General features: G+C 45.6%; 1 protein-coding gene across 2 annotated transcripts in view; it reads right to left on the bottom strand.

The window, feature by feature from the left end:
* ncaph (non-SMC condensin I complex, subunit H) overlaps positions 1-17,819 on the bottom strand; it is a 41,902-nt gene extending 24,083 nt beyond the window's left edge. The window contains exons 1-5 of one of the 2 annotated variants that reach the window (XM_078428763.1): positions 17,732-17,819; positions 10,421-10,644; positions 9,819-9,906; positions 6,754-6,846; positions 1,495-1,615 (exon numbers count right to left, since the gene is read on the bottom strand). In XM_078428763.1, coding sequence (XP_078284889.1) covers positions 1,495-1,615; positions 6,754-6,846; positions 9,819-9,906; positions 10,421-10,638 — 520 coding nt within the window. In that variant the 5' untranslated portion in view covers positions 10,639-10,644; positions 17,732-17,819. The other variant, XM_078428762.1, reaches the window with a different exon arrangement.
* Between the last annotated feature and the right edge of the window lie 329 nt (positions 17,820-18,148).

The following is an 18,148-nucleotide window of genomic DNA, read 5'->3' as shown; positions in this document are numbered from 1 at the left end:
GTTAGTGTCATTGGGAAGCATAGCTGAGGCAACCTTTCAGCTGAGCTGGCTTTACAGCCTTAAGAACATTCCACGCTCTCTAAACACACTGAAAAATATTTAAGGGTGTTGTGACGTTCAAAACATTTTGGGATACAGTGCTCCAGGGAAAGTCTGGTAAATTATCTAAAACCCAACTCTTAGAATTTCAGACCAGGTGGATAAGGGGATTAGAAACATAGAAAATAGGTGCAGGAGTAGGCCATTCAACATGTGATATTTTATTTAAGCAAAGGAAAAAATCCAGCTTTTAAAAGTAAAATAAGAGCAGCACAAAAGTAAAACAAGCCAGCACCGCCACTCAATATGATCATGGCTGATCATCCAAAATCAGTACCAGTTCCTGCCTTTTCCCCATATCCCTTGAAGCTCGATGGAATTTGAAAAAGTCAGTCAAATAGCACATAAACAGGCCCTTCAGCCCAACTGATCCATCTACGCTAGTTCCAGAGTTTGACCCATATCGTCCAAACCCTTCCCATTCATTTACCCGTCCAAATATCTTTTAAATATTGTTATTCTACAAGCCTCAACCACTTCCTCTAGCAGATTATTCCATATATGTACCAACCTGCGTGAAGAAGTTGCCCCTCAAGATCCTAATAAATCTTTCCCCTCTCACCTTAAACCTATGATGCCCTTCTAGTTTTTGATTCATCGGCTCTTGAAAAAAGAATGTGCACATTTAACCTATCTATGCCCCTCGTGATTTTATGCCTCATAGTCCCTCATAAGATCACCCCTCAGTATTGTGTGCTCCCAGGAATAAAGTCCCTGCTTCCCCAACCTCTCCTTATAACTCACTCCAAGTCCTGGCAACATGCTCATAAATCTTTTCTGTAAACTTTCCGATAACTGCATCTCTCCTGCAGCAGAGTGACTAAAACTGAACACTATACTCCAAATGCAGCCTCACCAACATCTTGTGCAACTGTAACATAATATCCTAACTTCTCAACTTCTCAATATCCTAACTCTATACTCAATCAACCTAATTATCCTCCCCCCCCCCTACCTAGGAGATAGATTTAAACCTTAAAATGTAAATAACTTAAAAAATATAACACCGATTTCAATGAAACTTCCATTAGCACCAAAGGGACGGCGGTGAGTAAGGTGGGCCTAATATTGTTGCATTTTATGCACGGGTCCACTTGGTCTAGTTCACTATAAAAGTACTACCCTCGTTAGATATCCAAGTAAGAGTTGTGGAAGTTGTGAAACTAACTAAAGAATTGCCCAACTAAAAGTGTAAGTAACTAAAGAGTTAATAAATCTTGTTTGAACTCCATAAAGAATCTTGGCGTAGTTTGAACCAATCGTGATTAATTATATTTATGAGGCAAAATCTGGCATGTGCTGCATAAAATTGGCAAATGACCAATGCATTAACTATTAAAGATTTAAATCCAATGTTCTTTTCAACGGAAAAGGCTTGAAATTGTCATTATTTACCTGCGTCTAACTCTTCAGGATTCTTCCCTAGACCACCTAGGATCTTGAATACATCTGTATGAACAGCATCCACGCGCACCGCATAGATCTTAGTACTAGCATCCAATGTGCCAGCTGCCATCTGTAATCAAATACAAATAATATTAATAAATCATCACATTACTTGCAAGTAACTGCAGAAAACTATTAGCAAAATGTTTAAATTGTCCATTTATATTCAAATAGTTATCTGCAAATTTGAAAAAATCAGAACATTGTTCTGACGTGAAAGAGATCTACAGACGTGAATGAGGCACGTCACGGGTCGCAGATGAGGCAGAGTTGCCTTTTTGATCAGGAAGGACATAACTGCACTGCTCAGAGAAGGTATTCTTGGAGGATCATCTGGCGAGTCTTTGTGAATAGAATATAGAAACAGGATCAATTTATTCACAAAATGCTGGAGTAACTCAGCAGGTCAGGCAGCATCTCGGGAGAGAAGGAATGGGTGACGTTTCGGGTCGAGACCCTTCTTCAGACTGATGTCGGGGGTGGGACAAAGGAAGGATATAGGTGGAGACAGGAAGATAGAGGGAGATCTGGGAAGGAGGAGGGGAAGGGAGGGACAGAGGAGCTATCTGAAGTTGGAGAAGTCGACATTCATACCACCGGGCTGCAAACTGCCCAGGCGAAATATGAGGTGCTGCTCCTCCAATTTCCGGCGGGCCTCACTATGGCACTGGAGGAGGCCCATGACAGAGAGGTCAGACTGGGAATGGGAGGGGGAGTTAAAGTGCTGGGCCACCGGGAGATCAGTTGCGTTAATGCGGACCGAGCGCAGGTGTTCAGCGAAGCGATCGCCGAGCCTGCGGTTGGTTTCGCCGATATAAATAAGTTGACATCTGGAGCAGCGGATGCAATAGATGAGGTTGGAGGAGGTGCAGGTGAACCTCTGTCTCACCTGGAAAGACTGTTTGGGTCCTTTGATGGAGTTGAGGGGGGAGGTAAAGGGACAGGTGTTGCATCTCGTGCGGTTGCAAGGGGAAGTGCCCGGGGTTGGGGTGGTTTGGGTAGGAAGGGACGAGTGGACCAGGGAGTTACGGAGGGAACGGTCTCTGCGGAACGCAGAGAGGGGAGGGGATGGGAAGATATGGCCAGTGGTGGGGTCCCGTTGTAGGTGACGGAAAAGTTGGTGGATGATATGTTGGATCCGCTGGCTGGTGGGGTGGAAGGTGAGAACGAGGGGGATCCTGTCCTTGTTGCGAGTGGGGGGAGGGGGAGCAAGAGCGGAGCTGCAGGATGTAGAAGAGAAACAGGATCATTTGATTTTCATAGGATCATCAAAATGATTCACCACCGGGTGGCGCCACCAGCACTGGCTGCCTGATAGAGGTGTAGAACAATCCCTGTTCCAGGTGTACACTGATGCAGTCGTCAATGTAGCGGTGGTAGAGTTCGGGGATAGGGCCAGTGTACGTCTGGAACAGTGACTGTTCGATGAACCCTAAAAAGCGACTTTATAATCAAACCCGCTGACAAGGGAGGCGCTGTGGTAGTCTGGCGCGCTGACCTCTAAGGCCAGGCGACAACTCTCACACACGTTCTCCTACTTATCCTTGGACCATGACTCCACCGATGAACACCAGACCTTAATATCACACACAATTTTTGATTTTATTACTTCCGGCTCTCTGCCCTCCAACCATATCGTCCCAGCGCCAAATGCCCCGATTTTATCTTCTCCCCAAAATCCACAAACAGAACTGTCCAACTGTCCTGGCAGACCCATTGTTTCTGCTTGTTCATATCCCACTGAAATAATTCCCACAGACCTCGACTCCATCCTATCCCCCCTGGTCCAATCCCTCCCTACTTATGGCCAAGACACCTCAAATGCTCTTCGTCTCTTCAACGACTTCTGCTTTCCAGGCCTCCCTCATCTTTACCATGGATTTCCAGTCACTCTACACCTCCAACCCCCCACCAGGAAGGTCTTAAAGCCCTCGGTTTCATCCTGGACCACAGAACCAGCCAATTTCCATCTGCCAATATTCTCCTCCGCCTAGCAGAGCTGGTCCTCATCCTCAACAACTTCTCCTTCGACTCCTCCCACTTCCTCCAAATCCAAGGCGTAGCTATGGGCACTCGCATGGGCCCCAGCTATGCCTGCCTCTTTGTAGGGTACGTCGAACAATCACGGTTCCAGGCATACACTGGCCCTATCCCCAAACTCCACCTCCGCTACATTGGCAACTGCATCGGTGCTGCCTCCTGCACTCATGCAGACCTCACTGACTTCATCAACTTCACGACTAATTTCCATCCTGCACTCAAATTCACTTGGACCATCTCCGACATCTCCCTTCCGTTTCTGGATCTCACTGTCTCCATCACAGGAGACATACATACTTCAGCCCAACTTGCCCACACCGACCAACATATCTAATCTACACTAGTCCCACCTGGCTGTGCTTGGCCCACATGCTACTTAGCCAGTCTTAGTACCAGTCTTAAACCAGTACCTGTCTAAATGTTTCTTAAACATTGCAATAATACCTTTCTCAACTACCTCCTCCAGTCTGAAGAAGGGTCTCGACCCGAAACGTCACCCATTCCTTCTCTCCCGAGATGCTGCCTGACCTGCTGAGTTACTCCAGCACTTTGTGAATCAATACCTTCGATTTGTACCAGCATCTGCAGTTATTTTCTTATACCTCCTCCAGTAGCTCATTCCGCCACTCTTTGTATGTAATTTACCCTCTAGGTTCCTATTGAAGCTTTCCCCCCACTCACCTTAAATCTATGTCCTCTGGTTCTCTATTTCCCTGCTCTGGGCAAGAGACCCTGCGTGCTACCCGATCTATTCATCGTACACCTCTAAGATCACCCCTCATCCTCCTGCCCTCCAATGAATAGAGTCCTAGCCTACTCAACCTCTCCCTATAGCTCAGACCCTCAAGTCCTGGCAATATCGTCGTAAATTTTCTCTGCACTCTTTCCAGCTTGACAACATCTTTCGTATAATATGGTGCCCAGAACTATAGAATGCAACACCTCACATTTCTCGGTATTAAATTCCATCAACCAGTCCTCAGCCCACCTGATGCAATTTTTGACGACCACCTTCACTATCTGCAATACCACCCACTTTTGTGTCATCTGCAAACTTGTTAATCATGCCATGTACTCTCTCATCCAAATCATTGATATAGATGACAAACACCAATGGTCTCAGTACCTAAACCTGAGGCACACCACTCGTCACAGGCCTCCAGTCCAAAAAGCAACCTTTTTGCTATCACCTTCTTCCTTCCATGAAGCCAATTTTCTATCCGTTCAGCTATCTCTCCTTGAATCCATTGAGATCTATCATTCCATAGCAGCCTACCATGTAGATCCTTGTCGAATGCCTTTCTAAAATATATACCATTTGTACAAATGTAGACAATGTCTACAGCTCTGCCTTCAGACCTTTTTGGTCACATCCTAAAAAAATTCTGATTCATGAGACATAACCTCCCACGTACAAAACCAGGCTGACTAATCAGCCCTTTCCACCCAAATGCAAGTATATCCTATCCCTCAGAATAGAGGCACATTTGCCACCCTCCAGTCTTCCGGCACCTCGCTTGTACTTAATGACGACTCATAAATCTCAGCCAGGGCTCCTGTAATTTCCTCTCTAGCTTCCCACAATGTCTTTGGATATATCTGATCATTCCCGGGGGATTTGTCTACCTTCAAATAATCGCACCTTCAGCACTTCTTTAACCGTAATACTGACTGCACTGAAGCTACTTCCAGTGACTACCCCAACTTACTCCGTCCTCCTGTTTTTGTCTACAGAAATAAATTGGAGAAATACACTGAGGACCTGTGGCTCCATGCAGACCTGACCGCTTTGATTCCTGAGGAATCCCATTCTTGTCTGGTTACCCTTTTTCCCTTTATGTACTTATAAAATCTCTTGGGATTATCCTTAATGCCATCTGCCGGAGCTATCTCCTGTCCCCTTTTTGCCCTCCCAATTTCCTTTTTTAGCTTGCTCCTTAGTTCCCGAAACTCCTCCAAGGATACACTTGATCACAGCTGCTTATACCTGCCCCATGCCTCCTGCTTACTCTTGACCAATTTCTCCAGGCATGCAAGCTTCCTTATGCTCACCTGCCTTGCCTTTCACTAACAGGATCGTGCATGTCCCGGATTCTTGTCAGCGTGCATTTTCTGACATTCCTTTTCCTCCAAACAACCTACTCCAATCAAGTAGAGCTAGTTCCTGTCTGATACGCTCAAATTTAGCCTTGCCCCAATTTAGTATTTTAACTTCTTGAACTAGTTTATGGAATTAAAGATGGATAACTTCCGAGGGCCTGAGGTTTCCCAGGCTGCTATTGAAGTTCTGACTGAGATTTTAAAATCTTTGCTGGCCACAGGCAAGGCGTCAGTTGACTGGAAGATTGGAATTATCATACCTACATTCAAGTAGTAGAGGCTTTCTGTCCTACACGGGCAGCACACCGGCAGAATTGCTGCCTTGCAGCACCAGAGACCCGGGTTCATCCTGACTACAGATGCTGACTGTATGGAGTTTGTGCGTTCTTCCTGTGACCGCGTGAGTTTTCTCTGAGTGTTTTGGTTTCCTCCCACACTCTAAAGGTTTGTAGGTTAATTGGCTTCTGTAAATTGTCTCTCGTGTGTAGGATAGTGCTAAAGTGCGGGATTGTCAGCGTGCACTCGGTGGGCTGAAGGGCCTGTTTATAAGCTGTATCTCTAAAGTCCACGGCAAAAAAACAGGATAGACATCACAGTGGGTATGGACAGGTTGAGCTGAAGGGCCCATATCTAAACTGTAAGCTCGGAGTTCTGCACTCGCTATATTTTATGTCCCCTCTTTGCCCTCGTAATTGTTTTCTTAAGTCCCAACCACCCCCCCCCCCCCCTACAGTTTTTATATTCCAGCCTTCACTGTCACTGTTCTATAGCTGCCACATGCTTCCTTTGCCTTGTAATTCAACTTTCAACGTTTGCTGACATCCAGGAATTCCTGGAATTGTCCTATCCTTCATCTTTATGGGAACATGTCGGCCTTGAATATTTAACTTCTGAAAGATTCCCACATAGCAACGATATTTAATGAGGTACAATCAAAACTCGAGAGACAGTTAACAGACATCATATCCATCACAAAAACACTATGGAGTTTCAGATGTCCTTTAGGAAGTTCACAAGATTTTGTAAGAATCAATTGTATAAGATTTATGTATTGTATGTTTTTCTAACCTTGAAACTAGTAAGTTCAGATTCCTTTTCTTTGAGGAGGTCAGCCATGTAATCAATCAGGTGTAGACCAAAGGCATTCTTGGTGGTAATTTTCTAAATTTGCCAAAGAATAAAATTAGATTAAGAATGACTACAAATATCATAACAATAGCTATGTCAGTCACCACCAGCCTGGCGTGTAGGAAGGAACTGCAGATGCTGGTTTAAACCGAAGATAGACACAAAATGCTGGAGTAACTCAGCAGGACAGGCAGCATCTCTGGAGAAAAGTAATGGGTGACGTCTGAAGAAGGGTCTCAACTCAAAACGTCACTCGGCAGAGATCTGCCTGTCCCGCTGAGTTACTCCAATATTTTGTGTCTACACTTGCAGCACCTTAGATTATCTAGAGAAGTTTCACTAAACAGATTTTAATGTAATTTATGTCCAAGTAAAGTGAAAAAAGCAAAACGATTCTAAATTGTGAGGTGCACTTTGTCGCAACAGAATCTCAGAATTACACCAAGTGCTGTTACTGGGCATGTGAACAGTATGCCTAAGGCTACAACACCAAGGATCAGGTCAGACCCACAAGTATTTGAATTCAATTCACATCAGGTTGTCTGCAGCCCCAATTTTATATCCAACTTGACCTCTACATCATGGTGCACTGACATTATCACAAACAAAAATATAAAAATGCAGAAGAACATCTGGACATAAAAACCTCACCTATATTTGTTTTTATTTTCACTGAGGGATAAGATTTCATTTGGATGGCATGGGGCCGATACGGAAAGTCAGCATGGTTTTGTTCGTGGGATATCATGTCTTACAAATCTGATTTGAGTTTTTAAACTAGTAACCAAATAGGTCGAAGAGACAAAGCCGTAGATGTTCAACAAAGATTTGGCAAGGTTCAGCATGGTAGACTGTTCTGAAAGGTTAGACTGCGTGGAATCTAGGGGGAACTAGCAAACTAGATAGAGAATTGGCTTAATGGAAGGAAGCAGAGCGTAGGATGGTGCAAGGTTGTTTTTTGGACTGGAAGCCTGTGTACCTCTGGATTGGTGCTGGGGCCATTGCACTTTGTGGTTTATAACAATGATTTGTTTGAAAATGTAGAAGGCATGATTAGTAAGCTTGCAGATGATATGAATGTGGGTGGTAATCAAGAATTGCAGGAGGATCTTGATCAGTTGGGCAAGCGGGCAGAGGAATGGTTGACGGAGTTTAATTCAGATAAGTTCGAGGTATTGCACTTTGGGAAGTCGAACCAGGGCGGGACCTTCACAGTGACTGGCACGACACTGGTGAGTGTTGTAAAGCGTTGTCGGAGTGCAGGTACATAGTTCTTTGAAAGTAGTATCACTGGTAGATAGGATGGACAAGGTGGTTTAATATTGGCCTTCATTGGTCAGGGTATTGAGTATAGAGGTTGGGATGGTATGCAACATTTGTACAAGACTTTGGTGAGGTCATATTTGTAATAGTGTTCAGTTAGTGGCCACCCTGCTGTCAGAATGATGTTGTTAAGCTAGGAACAGCGTAGTGATGATTTATAAGGATGATGGCCGGACATGAGGGGCTGAATGTAGAGATAGGTTGGACATGCTACGACTTTATTCCTTGGAGTGCAGGAGGATGACGGGTGATCTTATAGGGGTGTATAAGATTATGATCGGAATAAGTAGGTCGAATGTACAGTCTTTTACCCAAAGTAAGGGAATCAAGAACCAGAGGACATTGTTATGAGGTAAGAGGGGAAAGATTTAATAAGAACCCACGGCACATCTTTTTTCAGCTAGTACAGGTGCCCTCCATAATGTTTGGGATAAAGACTCATCATTTATTTATTTGCCTCTGTATTCCACAATGTGCACTTTAACCACATGTGATTTTTTTCTATTACAAATCTCAAATTGTGGAGTACATTTATTTATTTACCGACATCTACTACAAACCTACAGACTCCCATAGCTATCTTGACTACACTTCTTCCCAGTGTTTCCTGTAAAGGCTATCCCCCTACTCATAATTCCTCCGTTTACGCCGCAGCTGCGCCCAGTATAAGGTGTTCCATACAAGGGCATCGGAGATGTCCTCATTCTTTAGGAAATGCGGCTTCCACTCTTCCATTATAGATGAGGCTCTCACTAGGGTCTCCTCAATATCCCGCAGCTCCGCTCTTGCTCCCCCTCCCCCTTGTCCTCACCTTCCACCCCATCAGCCGACGCATACAAGATACTATCCTCCAACATTTTCGCCACCTCCAACAGGATCCCACTACCAGCCACATCTTCCCACCTCCACCCCTTTCTGCAGAGGCTGTTCCCTATGAAACTCCCTGGTCCACTCGTCCCTTCGCACCCAAACCACCCCCTCCCCAGGTACTTTCCTCTGCAACCGCAGGAGATGCAACACCTGTCCCTTTACCTCCCCCTTCGACTCCATCCAAGGATCCAGTCTTTCCGGGTGACGCAGAGGTTCACCTGCACCTTCTCCAACCTCATCTACTGTATTCGCTATTCCAGGTGTCAACTTCTCTACATCGACAAGACCAAGCACAGGCTCGGCGATCGTTTCGCTGATCACCTCCGCTCAGTCCGTCTTAACCTTCCTGATCTACCGGTGGCTCAGCACTTCAACTCCCCCTCCCATTCCCAATTTCTGTCCTGGGCCTCCTCCATTGTCAGAGTGAGCCCCAGCGCAAATTAAAGGAACAGCACCTTGTATTTTGCTTGGGTAGTTTACACCCCAGCAGTATCAACATTGACTTCTCTAACTTCAGATAGTCCCTGCTTTCCCTCTCTATCCATTCCCCCTTCCCAGTTCTCCCACTAGTCTTGCTGTCTCCTACTACATTCTATCTTTGACCTGCCCCTCCCGTGACATCAGTCTGAAGAAGGGCCTCGACCTGAAACGTCACCCATTCCTTCTCTCCCGAGATGCTGGCTGACCCGCTGAGTTACTCCAGCATTTTGTGTCTTCTTTCAAAATAATTTTGCCCTTACAAATAACCCATTTTTTAAAATCTGGAAAAATAAACAAAATCCAATTTAGCTCAAAGATAAGCCCCAACTTACATTTTCTGAACACAGTTTGATGCAGGTAGAGTAATGTTCAGATATTTGATTATTTGATAACCTGGCTTCAAAGGATTGAGGAGTCCCCCTATAATAATAAATGGAAGTCAGAATTAGTTATTTGGTATACGAAAGCTGCTATTGCAGTTCTCAATATCTAGCCGAACAGACTTAAGACACACAAGATCATAATACCAGCATACCCACAATACACCTCAACAGGTAAACATAATTTGAAATCACTCATACTTTTTTTATCTGTAGTTTCACTGCAGCTGTAACGCTATAGTGCATTCTGTTCATTTTCTTTTGTATTAATGAATGCATTCATGAATGGCATGATTTGCCTGGATAGCACTGAAAAGTTTTTCACAGTAGGCATGACAACAATACATATTAATAGCAATAATAAATAACAACAGCAAATCACTAGAGTGTGCCAGGGCAAATTACCAGAGAGTGCCAGAACAAGAATCCAAGCTAGCTAATCAAAAGCATTAGGACTTGCATGGCAAGTAGATAAAGGAGTTCTGCTCTTGAATGGAAAGAGTACTTGTATGCATATTGAGACAAAGCAAAACAAAATGAAGGTGAGCCCCTACCTTTGCCCTGGGGATGCCAGTGGAGTGTCTAAGTCACTCAGCTGCAAGTCGGTCACCTTTGAGCGCCTTCTCTCCCTCCTTTCACGTTCGTCATCATTTGCTGCAACTTCAATATTTACTGTGGTCTTCAGGCTTGGAATACCCTGCCGCTTTGTGGAAGGAGAAACAAAACTGGGGCCAGCAAGGCTCATGCGGGTGACTGGTGTGGAAGTATTCATTTTAGCCTGTGAGAAACAAACACTGCATAAGATCACAAACATATTGTCCTTAGAACATAAGAAATAACAGGTGTCAGTCATACTGCCCCGGGACCTACTCTGCCATTACCCAAGGTATCACAAAATGTTGGAGTAACTCAGCAGGTCAGGCAGCATCTCAGGAGAGAAGGAATGGGTGACGTTTCGGGTCAAGACCCCTCCTCAGACTGATGTCAGGGGGGGCAGGACAAAGGAAGGATATAAGTGGAGACAGGAAGATAGAGCGAGAACTGAGAAGGGGAGGGGAAGAGTGGGACAGAGAAACTATCTAAAGTTGGAGAAGTCAATGTTCATACTGCTGGGCTGCAAGCTGCCCAAGCGAAATATGAGGTGCTGTTCCTCCAATTTCAGGTGGGCCTCACTATGGCACTGGAGGAGGCCCATGACAGAAAGGTCAGACTGGGAGTGGGAGGGGGGGTTGAAGTGCTCAGCCACCAGGAGATCAGGTTGGTTAAGGCGCACTGAGCGAAGGTGTTGAGCGAAACGATCGCCGAGCCTGCGTTTAGTTTCGCCGATATAAAGAAGTTGACATCTAGAGCAGCGGAAACAATAGATGTTGGAGGAGGTGCAGGTGAATCTCTGTCTCACCTGGAAAGCCTGTTTGGATCCTTGGATGGAGTTGAGGGGGAGGTAAAGGGACAGGTGTTGCATCTCCTGCGGTTGCAGGGGAAAGTGCCCGGGGATGGGGTGGTTTGGGTAGGAAGAGACGAGTGGACCAGGGAGTTACGATGGGAACGGTCTCTGCGGAATGCAGAAAGGGGAGGGGATGGGAAGATGTGGCCAGTAGTGGGGTCCCGTTGGAGGTGATGGAAATGTTGAAGGATGATTTGTTGGATATGCTGGCTGATGGGGTGGAAGGTGAGAACGAGGGGGATTCTGTCCTTGTTACGAATGGGGGGAGGGGGAGCAAGAGCGGAGCTGCGGGATTGAAGAGGCTCTAGTGAGAGCCTCATCTATATTGGAAGAGGGGAAGCCCCGTTTCCTGAAGAATGAGGATATCTCTGATGCCCTAGTGTGAAACACCTCATCGCGGTCGCAGATGCGGCGTAGACGGAGGAATTGGGAGTAGGGGATAGACCTTTTGCAGGGGACAGGGTGGGAAGAAGTGCAGTCCAGATAGCTGTGCGAGTCAGTGGGTTTATAGTAGATGTCAGTCACTAGTCTGTCTCCTGTGATGGAGATGGTGAGATCCAGAAACGCTAGGGAGATGTCGGAGATAGTCCAAGTATATTTAAGAGCAGGATGGAAATTGGTAGTGAAGTGTATGAAGTCGCAGGATGGAAATTGGTAGTGAAGTGTATGAAGTCACAGGACGGAAATTGGTAGTGAAGTGTATGAAGTCCAGGATGGAAATTGGTGCTACCTCTTGTAAAACATCCCCGAACGCTACCTCCGCTACATCAATGACTGCATTGGTACCACCTCTTGTAAATTGCTCCAGTGCCATTACCCAAGATCACAGCTAATCTTTTACCTTGGTGCCGCATTCCTATGCTCTGGTGCTGCATTCCTATGCTCACTGTATATCCCTCAATTCCCTTATGTAAATATCTATCCACTTCGCTCACAATCAATCACAATCATACTTTATTAGCCAAGTATGTTTTGCAACGTACGAGGAATTTCATTTGCCATACAGCCATAACAATAAAAAGCAACGGGACACACATTTTAACATGAACATCCACCAGTGACTCCTCCGCATTCCTCATTGTGATGGGAGGCGAAAAAAGTTTCAATCTCTCCCTTCTTTGTCCTCCAGCGGTCGGGAGCCTCTAACCTTCCGTTGACAGATCTTGACTTCCGTGGCCGATGGCAGGCCTTCCTCATCGAGGCGATCAAGCTCCCCCACTCCAGCAATCTACCCTGGGGTCGGGGCTTGTCGAACCTCGTGCAGCTTGGAGCTCCCGACTTTGTCTCAACCCGAGACTACAAGCTCTTTGATGTTAAAGTCCGCAGGCCGTGGTCGGAGCGTCAATCCCAGTCCCTTTTTGTGTCTATCTTTGGTTTAAACCAGCATTTGCAGTTCCTTCCTACATATGAACCATATGCTGTAATTGCTTGCTAAACTTGTGTTTTTACACTCAGAAATTTGTTTACAAGGTCATCCAGATCCCCCAAACACCATGATCTTACTGTAACAGGCATTTCATACAAAAGTGTTAAATCGTACATTTTCCCAACTGCTTGCCCATGCCATTAATTTACCCCCCAAATCCTCTCTGCATCCTTCTTACAAGCCACACTGTCATCTGGAATTTTATCAGTAGCAAACGTGTAGTCAGAGAAAGTAATTGAGGCAAGAACAATAATAATATTTAAAAGATATTGGACAGGTACATGGATAGGAAAGATTTAGAAATATGGGCCAAATGCAGGTAAATAGGGCACCTTGGTCAGAATGGACAAGTTGGAGCGAAAGGCCTGTTTCAGTCTTGAATGACGATGACCGATTAATCCAATTATAGAACTCAAAGCTACTAACATTGAATTCTCCACTTTCAAGTAATACCCCCGGTCCTTTCTCTTTCTCAAGCCTCACAACTCCCTTGATCTATCTATATCCATTTGTAGCTTTCTTTATTTACCATTACCAAACTTTGTATTATCAGAAAATTGACTACGTCCTCCCTTTACCCAGGGCACATATAAATGGTGAAAGATTGATATCTATTACCCCTCATTTTCTTTACCCAGTCTATATGTCAATTCACGTCCTCCACAATTATTGTATTACTCCTTTTACATGCACAGCTAATTTCCTGATACTATGTAACCACAAAATGCTGGAGTAACTCAGCGGGACAGGCAGCATCTCTGGAGAGAAGGAACAGATATGCTGTCTGTCCCACTGAGTTACTCCAGCATTTTATATCTACCTTTGATTTAAACCAGCATCTGCAGTTTTTCCCTACACATCCTGATACTATGTCCTGTACAACCATTAAAGGTACAATTCCTGAACAATGATATTTGACCTTAATGTTTCTTAGCTCCATGCAAAGTGATTCCACCTTGATTTTCTGAAATGAATACTTCTGCCATACTGGTTTTATCCCACTCTTTATAATCAGAGTTACCACACCACTAGAGTATTTTACTTCTGTGCCTTGTCGCTTTGCTGCAAAATAATTATGAATTCAAGATAAACCAGTTGTACACACATGGAAATAATATCTCCAGTTATATTTCATATAATCTGCCATACTGCTGGGTGATCAAAATGACAAGCAGCAACAATGCTGTTCTACACTGAATAGAGCCCTTGCACGTAAGGTCAGAAGGTCAAAGGTTGTGATGCACGGAATCCCTCAAGCCATCTGGAGTACATGGCAGCTTCCAGCATACACTAGTAACACATGCAACAAGTATGTTCTTACCTCGAAAAAAAGGCCAAAATGGTCAATTTTTGTGCTGTAAAAAATTGTGGAAATAGGGCTAATTTTTTTTATCATACTTCAGAATTCCAAACGTGAGGAGAAACGTCTGGCCAGCCAGCGGGAGAAGGGGAAACGCGGCCGGGATGGGAGGCAGGAGAGCAAGGCCGAGAAGCAGAGGGCTGCCGACCGGCCAGCAGGGGGAGAAAAAGAGAGGAGGAGAAGGAAAGGATGGGGTTGAGCGAGCTGGGAGAGGAGCAGTGGGAAGAACCCAAGCCGAGGGGCCTGGACGGGTAGAAGCAGCGAGTGCTGGAGGTCGGCGACCCGCCGGGGCCTGAGGGTGAAGGGCCCAGAGAGCCGTGCTCTCTGGAGGAGGAAGTGGTGGAAGAGGAGGAGGAAGAGGAGCCGGGGAGAGGCCGATCAGCAGCGGAGGCCGATCAACAGCGAGAGCTGAGCCGTGCGCTGGGAGCTGAGGCGGAGGACCAAGGCACGGCTCTGCTTGGCAGCCCCAGCCTCGAAGTGTTGCGCACCGGCCAAGTGGAAACGGAGCCCGGCAGCCTGGCTGATGGAGAGGGTGAGCGGGGAGAAGGGCTCGAGGGCCAGCAGGAACGGCAAGGGGCCGAAGAGCAGCTGGAAGCGAGGCGCAGTCTGGAGGAGCGAGGAGTGCAGGAAGGGGGAGAGGTGGAGGGATACTCGGAGCACATGGAGGGAGCGGGAGACGCGCTGATGGGAGAAGACCAAACGGAGGGTCTGGGGGAAGCCAAGCTGCAGCAAAGTGCAGCCGCAACATTCAAATGCACCATCCTCTCAAATTAGGACTGACGAATTGTTCCACAACAGAAGTCGTTCCAAACATAAAATAGAAGAAAAAGACTAATAATAATAATAATAATGTATTTTATTTATATAGCACTTTTCATATACTCAAAGACGCTTTACAGAGATTTAGAGAACATAGGGAAATGAATAAATAGATAAATAAGTAAATAAATAAACGAACAGAGAAAGGAGACAGAAGGTGAGGTGACCTTCAGTGGTTGAAGGCAGTACTGAACAGGTGAGACTTCAGCGATGTTTTGAATGTGGTGAGTGTGGAGGAGTCTCTAACGGTTTGGGGTAGTGAGTTCCATAGGGTGGGAGCAGCGATGGAGAAAGCCCTGTCCCCCCAGGATCTGAGTTTGGTCCGGATGTGGGGGGATAGGAGATTGGCAGCAGCAGAGCGGAGGGTGCAGGTGGGAGTGTGCCTGTGGAGGAGGTCGGTCAGGTAGGATGGGGCCAGGTTATGGAGGGCTTTGTAGGTTATGAGGAGGATTTTGTACTGGATTCTCTGGGGGATGGGGAGCCAGTGGAGTTTATAAAGGACGGGGGTGATATGGTCACGGATCGGGGTGTGGGTGAGTAGACGGGCAGCGGAGTTTTGAATAAGCAAACATCCCAACTCTTCAATTACGTTGATGCTGGGACAGAAGACGGGCCACTGGCAACCATAGTAAGTGCTGACCTGAAGTTCACCACTTGCTCCAGAAGGCGTTGCGGCAACAGTATGGGTCAGGGGCCTGCCGTGCAAGGGCTCTATTGATCCATGAGACAAACCATCAATGGATTTTGTGTTAATTGCTGATTGATTGCCCGTGGCCACCAGTATGATTTTCAAAAGAGCCATTATCATATATCATATATCATATCATATATCTACAGCCGGAAACAGGCCTTTTCGGCCCTCCAAGTCCGTGCCGCCCAGTGATCCCCATACATTAACACTATCCTACACCCACTAGGGACAATTTTTACATTTACCCAGCCAATTAACCTACATACCTGTACATCTTTGGAGTGTGGGAGGAAACCGAAGATCTCGGAGAAAACCCGTAGTCAGGATCGAACCTGAGTCTCCGGCGCTGCATTCGCTGTAAAGCAGCAACTCTACCGCTGCGCTACCATTCTAATAACTATCATTTTTTTTTGTTACATACAGATTGGTGGCACAGGCAAAAGACAGCAAAACAGCCTCAGTACTGCACGAAAGTGCTCCATGGATAGATAACATGCTTGTGTTTGACACTTGCACTTACAATTTACTGACTCAGGAGATGTGCTGCCCACTGACTAATGTATTTTACTAAGTTTTACCTTGCGTAGAAGTGGATTTCAACCACTACTTTCAGTCCCTTTGCTATTAAAAAAATGACACTATAAACGTTATCACCAATAATAATATCTCATTAACACTGCACATCTGTTGAAGTAAACAGTCTATTTAGTAAAGTTTTAGTTTACAATGAACACAGAATTTAGAAGCAGCAATAGGCCATTCAGCCCCTCCAACATTGTAGATCTACCACATTTACATCTGTCAATATAACCTTCACAACTGACCCTGCATGAATCTTTTTTGCACTTTACCCAGTTTCCTTTTTTCCCCCCTCCCTTTGTTGTTTTTGTTTTCGCCATGATTTATTTATTCGATAGCATCGATATGGAAGTGGCATTCTTAATCTCATTGTACTTGTACAATGACAATAAAGATGTATTGTAATTGTATTGTATATCTTATGCATGATACACATTCCACTAGGTACCCCCGTCCGGGATTTGAATAGGACTGTAGTCACTGATAACAGCCTGCTCGTCCCTTTATTTTATAACATATAACAACTACAGCATGGAAACAGGCCTGTCCGGCCCTACCAGTCCACGCCGACCATTCTCCCTGACCTAGTCTCATCTACCTGCACTCAGACCATAACCCTCCAATCCCCTCCTATCCATATACCTATCCAATTTACTCTTAAATAATAAAATCGAGCCAGCCTCCACCACTTCCACCGGAAGCCCATTCCATACAGCCACAACCCTCTGAGTAAAGAAGTTCCCCCTCATGTTACCCCTAAACCTTTGTCCCTCAATTCTGAAGCTATGTCCCCTTGTTGGAATCTTCCCCACTCTCAAAGGGAATTTATGATCTAGTAGATGTGGTAAATTTTGGTAGTCTGTCTGTAAGCTTATACCAGGAGTGCAACATTATGTATTGTTCACTCTGCATGGGTTTCAATAAATGCCTTGTGGTTCACCTAATACTTTGTAATGGATTGATTACAAAACAAGCATGCTCCATCATTCAACATGATCAACCAAATTCAGTGAATGAAAATCAAAACAAACTGCATTTACTGAAAATCTGAAATAAAAACAAAGAAATTAAGATCTCCCCTTTTGCTCTACTGTACTTGATTTTGACTTGTATTTTAGTATTATCTCACCATTGGATAACAGGCAAAACAAAGATTTTCACTGACTCTCGGTACACGCGACAATAATAAACCCAGACCCATTTTACAATAGTGACAGGAGCTTCAGTAGATGCGCAATGCTCGAGCCACCGTGAAACATTATGATAACAGCAATCTATTATTTTTCCCCACCTTAAAACACTTTGATAGATCTTATCTCAGTGAAACAGCGCCGTTCAGTTGCACGACGGGGCGGAGGATGTGTAAAGGTGAGAGGACGGAGGGGTGGTGACAGCCCGCCGCTCTGACTTCCCGCTCCCGCCGCCTTCACAGACGACTCCCCAGGAGAAGGCCCGTCTCTCCGCAGCCGCTCCAACGACAAAGTAAACGGGCCGGGTCGCCAACAACGCGGGCCCGGACTGATGGGCGTACTGGAACACCGCTCACCTGGGGCCGGAGATCGCCGCACTTCCGGTGCTGCCGCGCGCCGGCGGCCGTTGGTCAATCGGAATTCAAAATCTCCCGCCGGCTGTCTGCGCACGCGCTGGTGGCCGCAGGACTGCGCGTGCGTGACGTGCACAGCGTAGGGTCACGTGGGGTTGGCTGCCTTCAGCGTCGGACGTTGGAAGATCCGAGAAATGTATTCAACTGAAAGATTCATTTGTCCTTCAAAATCAGGGCTGTTCATTCAAGGAAACGGTGGATGAAGAAGATAGAAATATGCGGCCGATCTTCATTAATCTATTGAGATTTGAGAAAGATGACATCCCATCTTCCAGTTTTATTTTCAAGAAATCCAGAATTTTATTCCCTACTTCTTATTTTGTGATGAAACATTTCCAGACTTCGATCTTAAATGTATTT

This window comes from Rhinoraja longicauda, chromosome 36 (genome assembly GCF_053455715.1).
Source record: "Rhinoraja longicauda isolate Sanriku21f chromosome 36, sRhiLon1.1, whole genome shotgun sequence".
In the NCBI taxonomy this organism is placed as follows: domain Eukaryota; kingdom Metazoa; phylum Chordata; class Chondrichthyes; order Rajiformes; family Arhynchobatidae; genus Rhinoraja; species Rhinoraja longicauda.
This window is presented reverse-complemented; position numbering and strand designations above follow the sequence as displayed.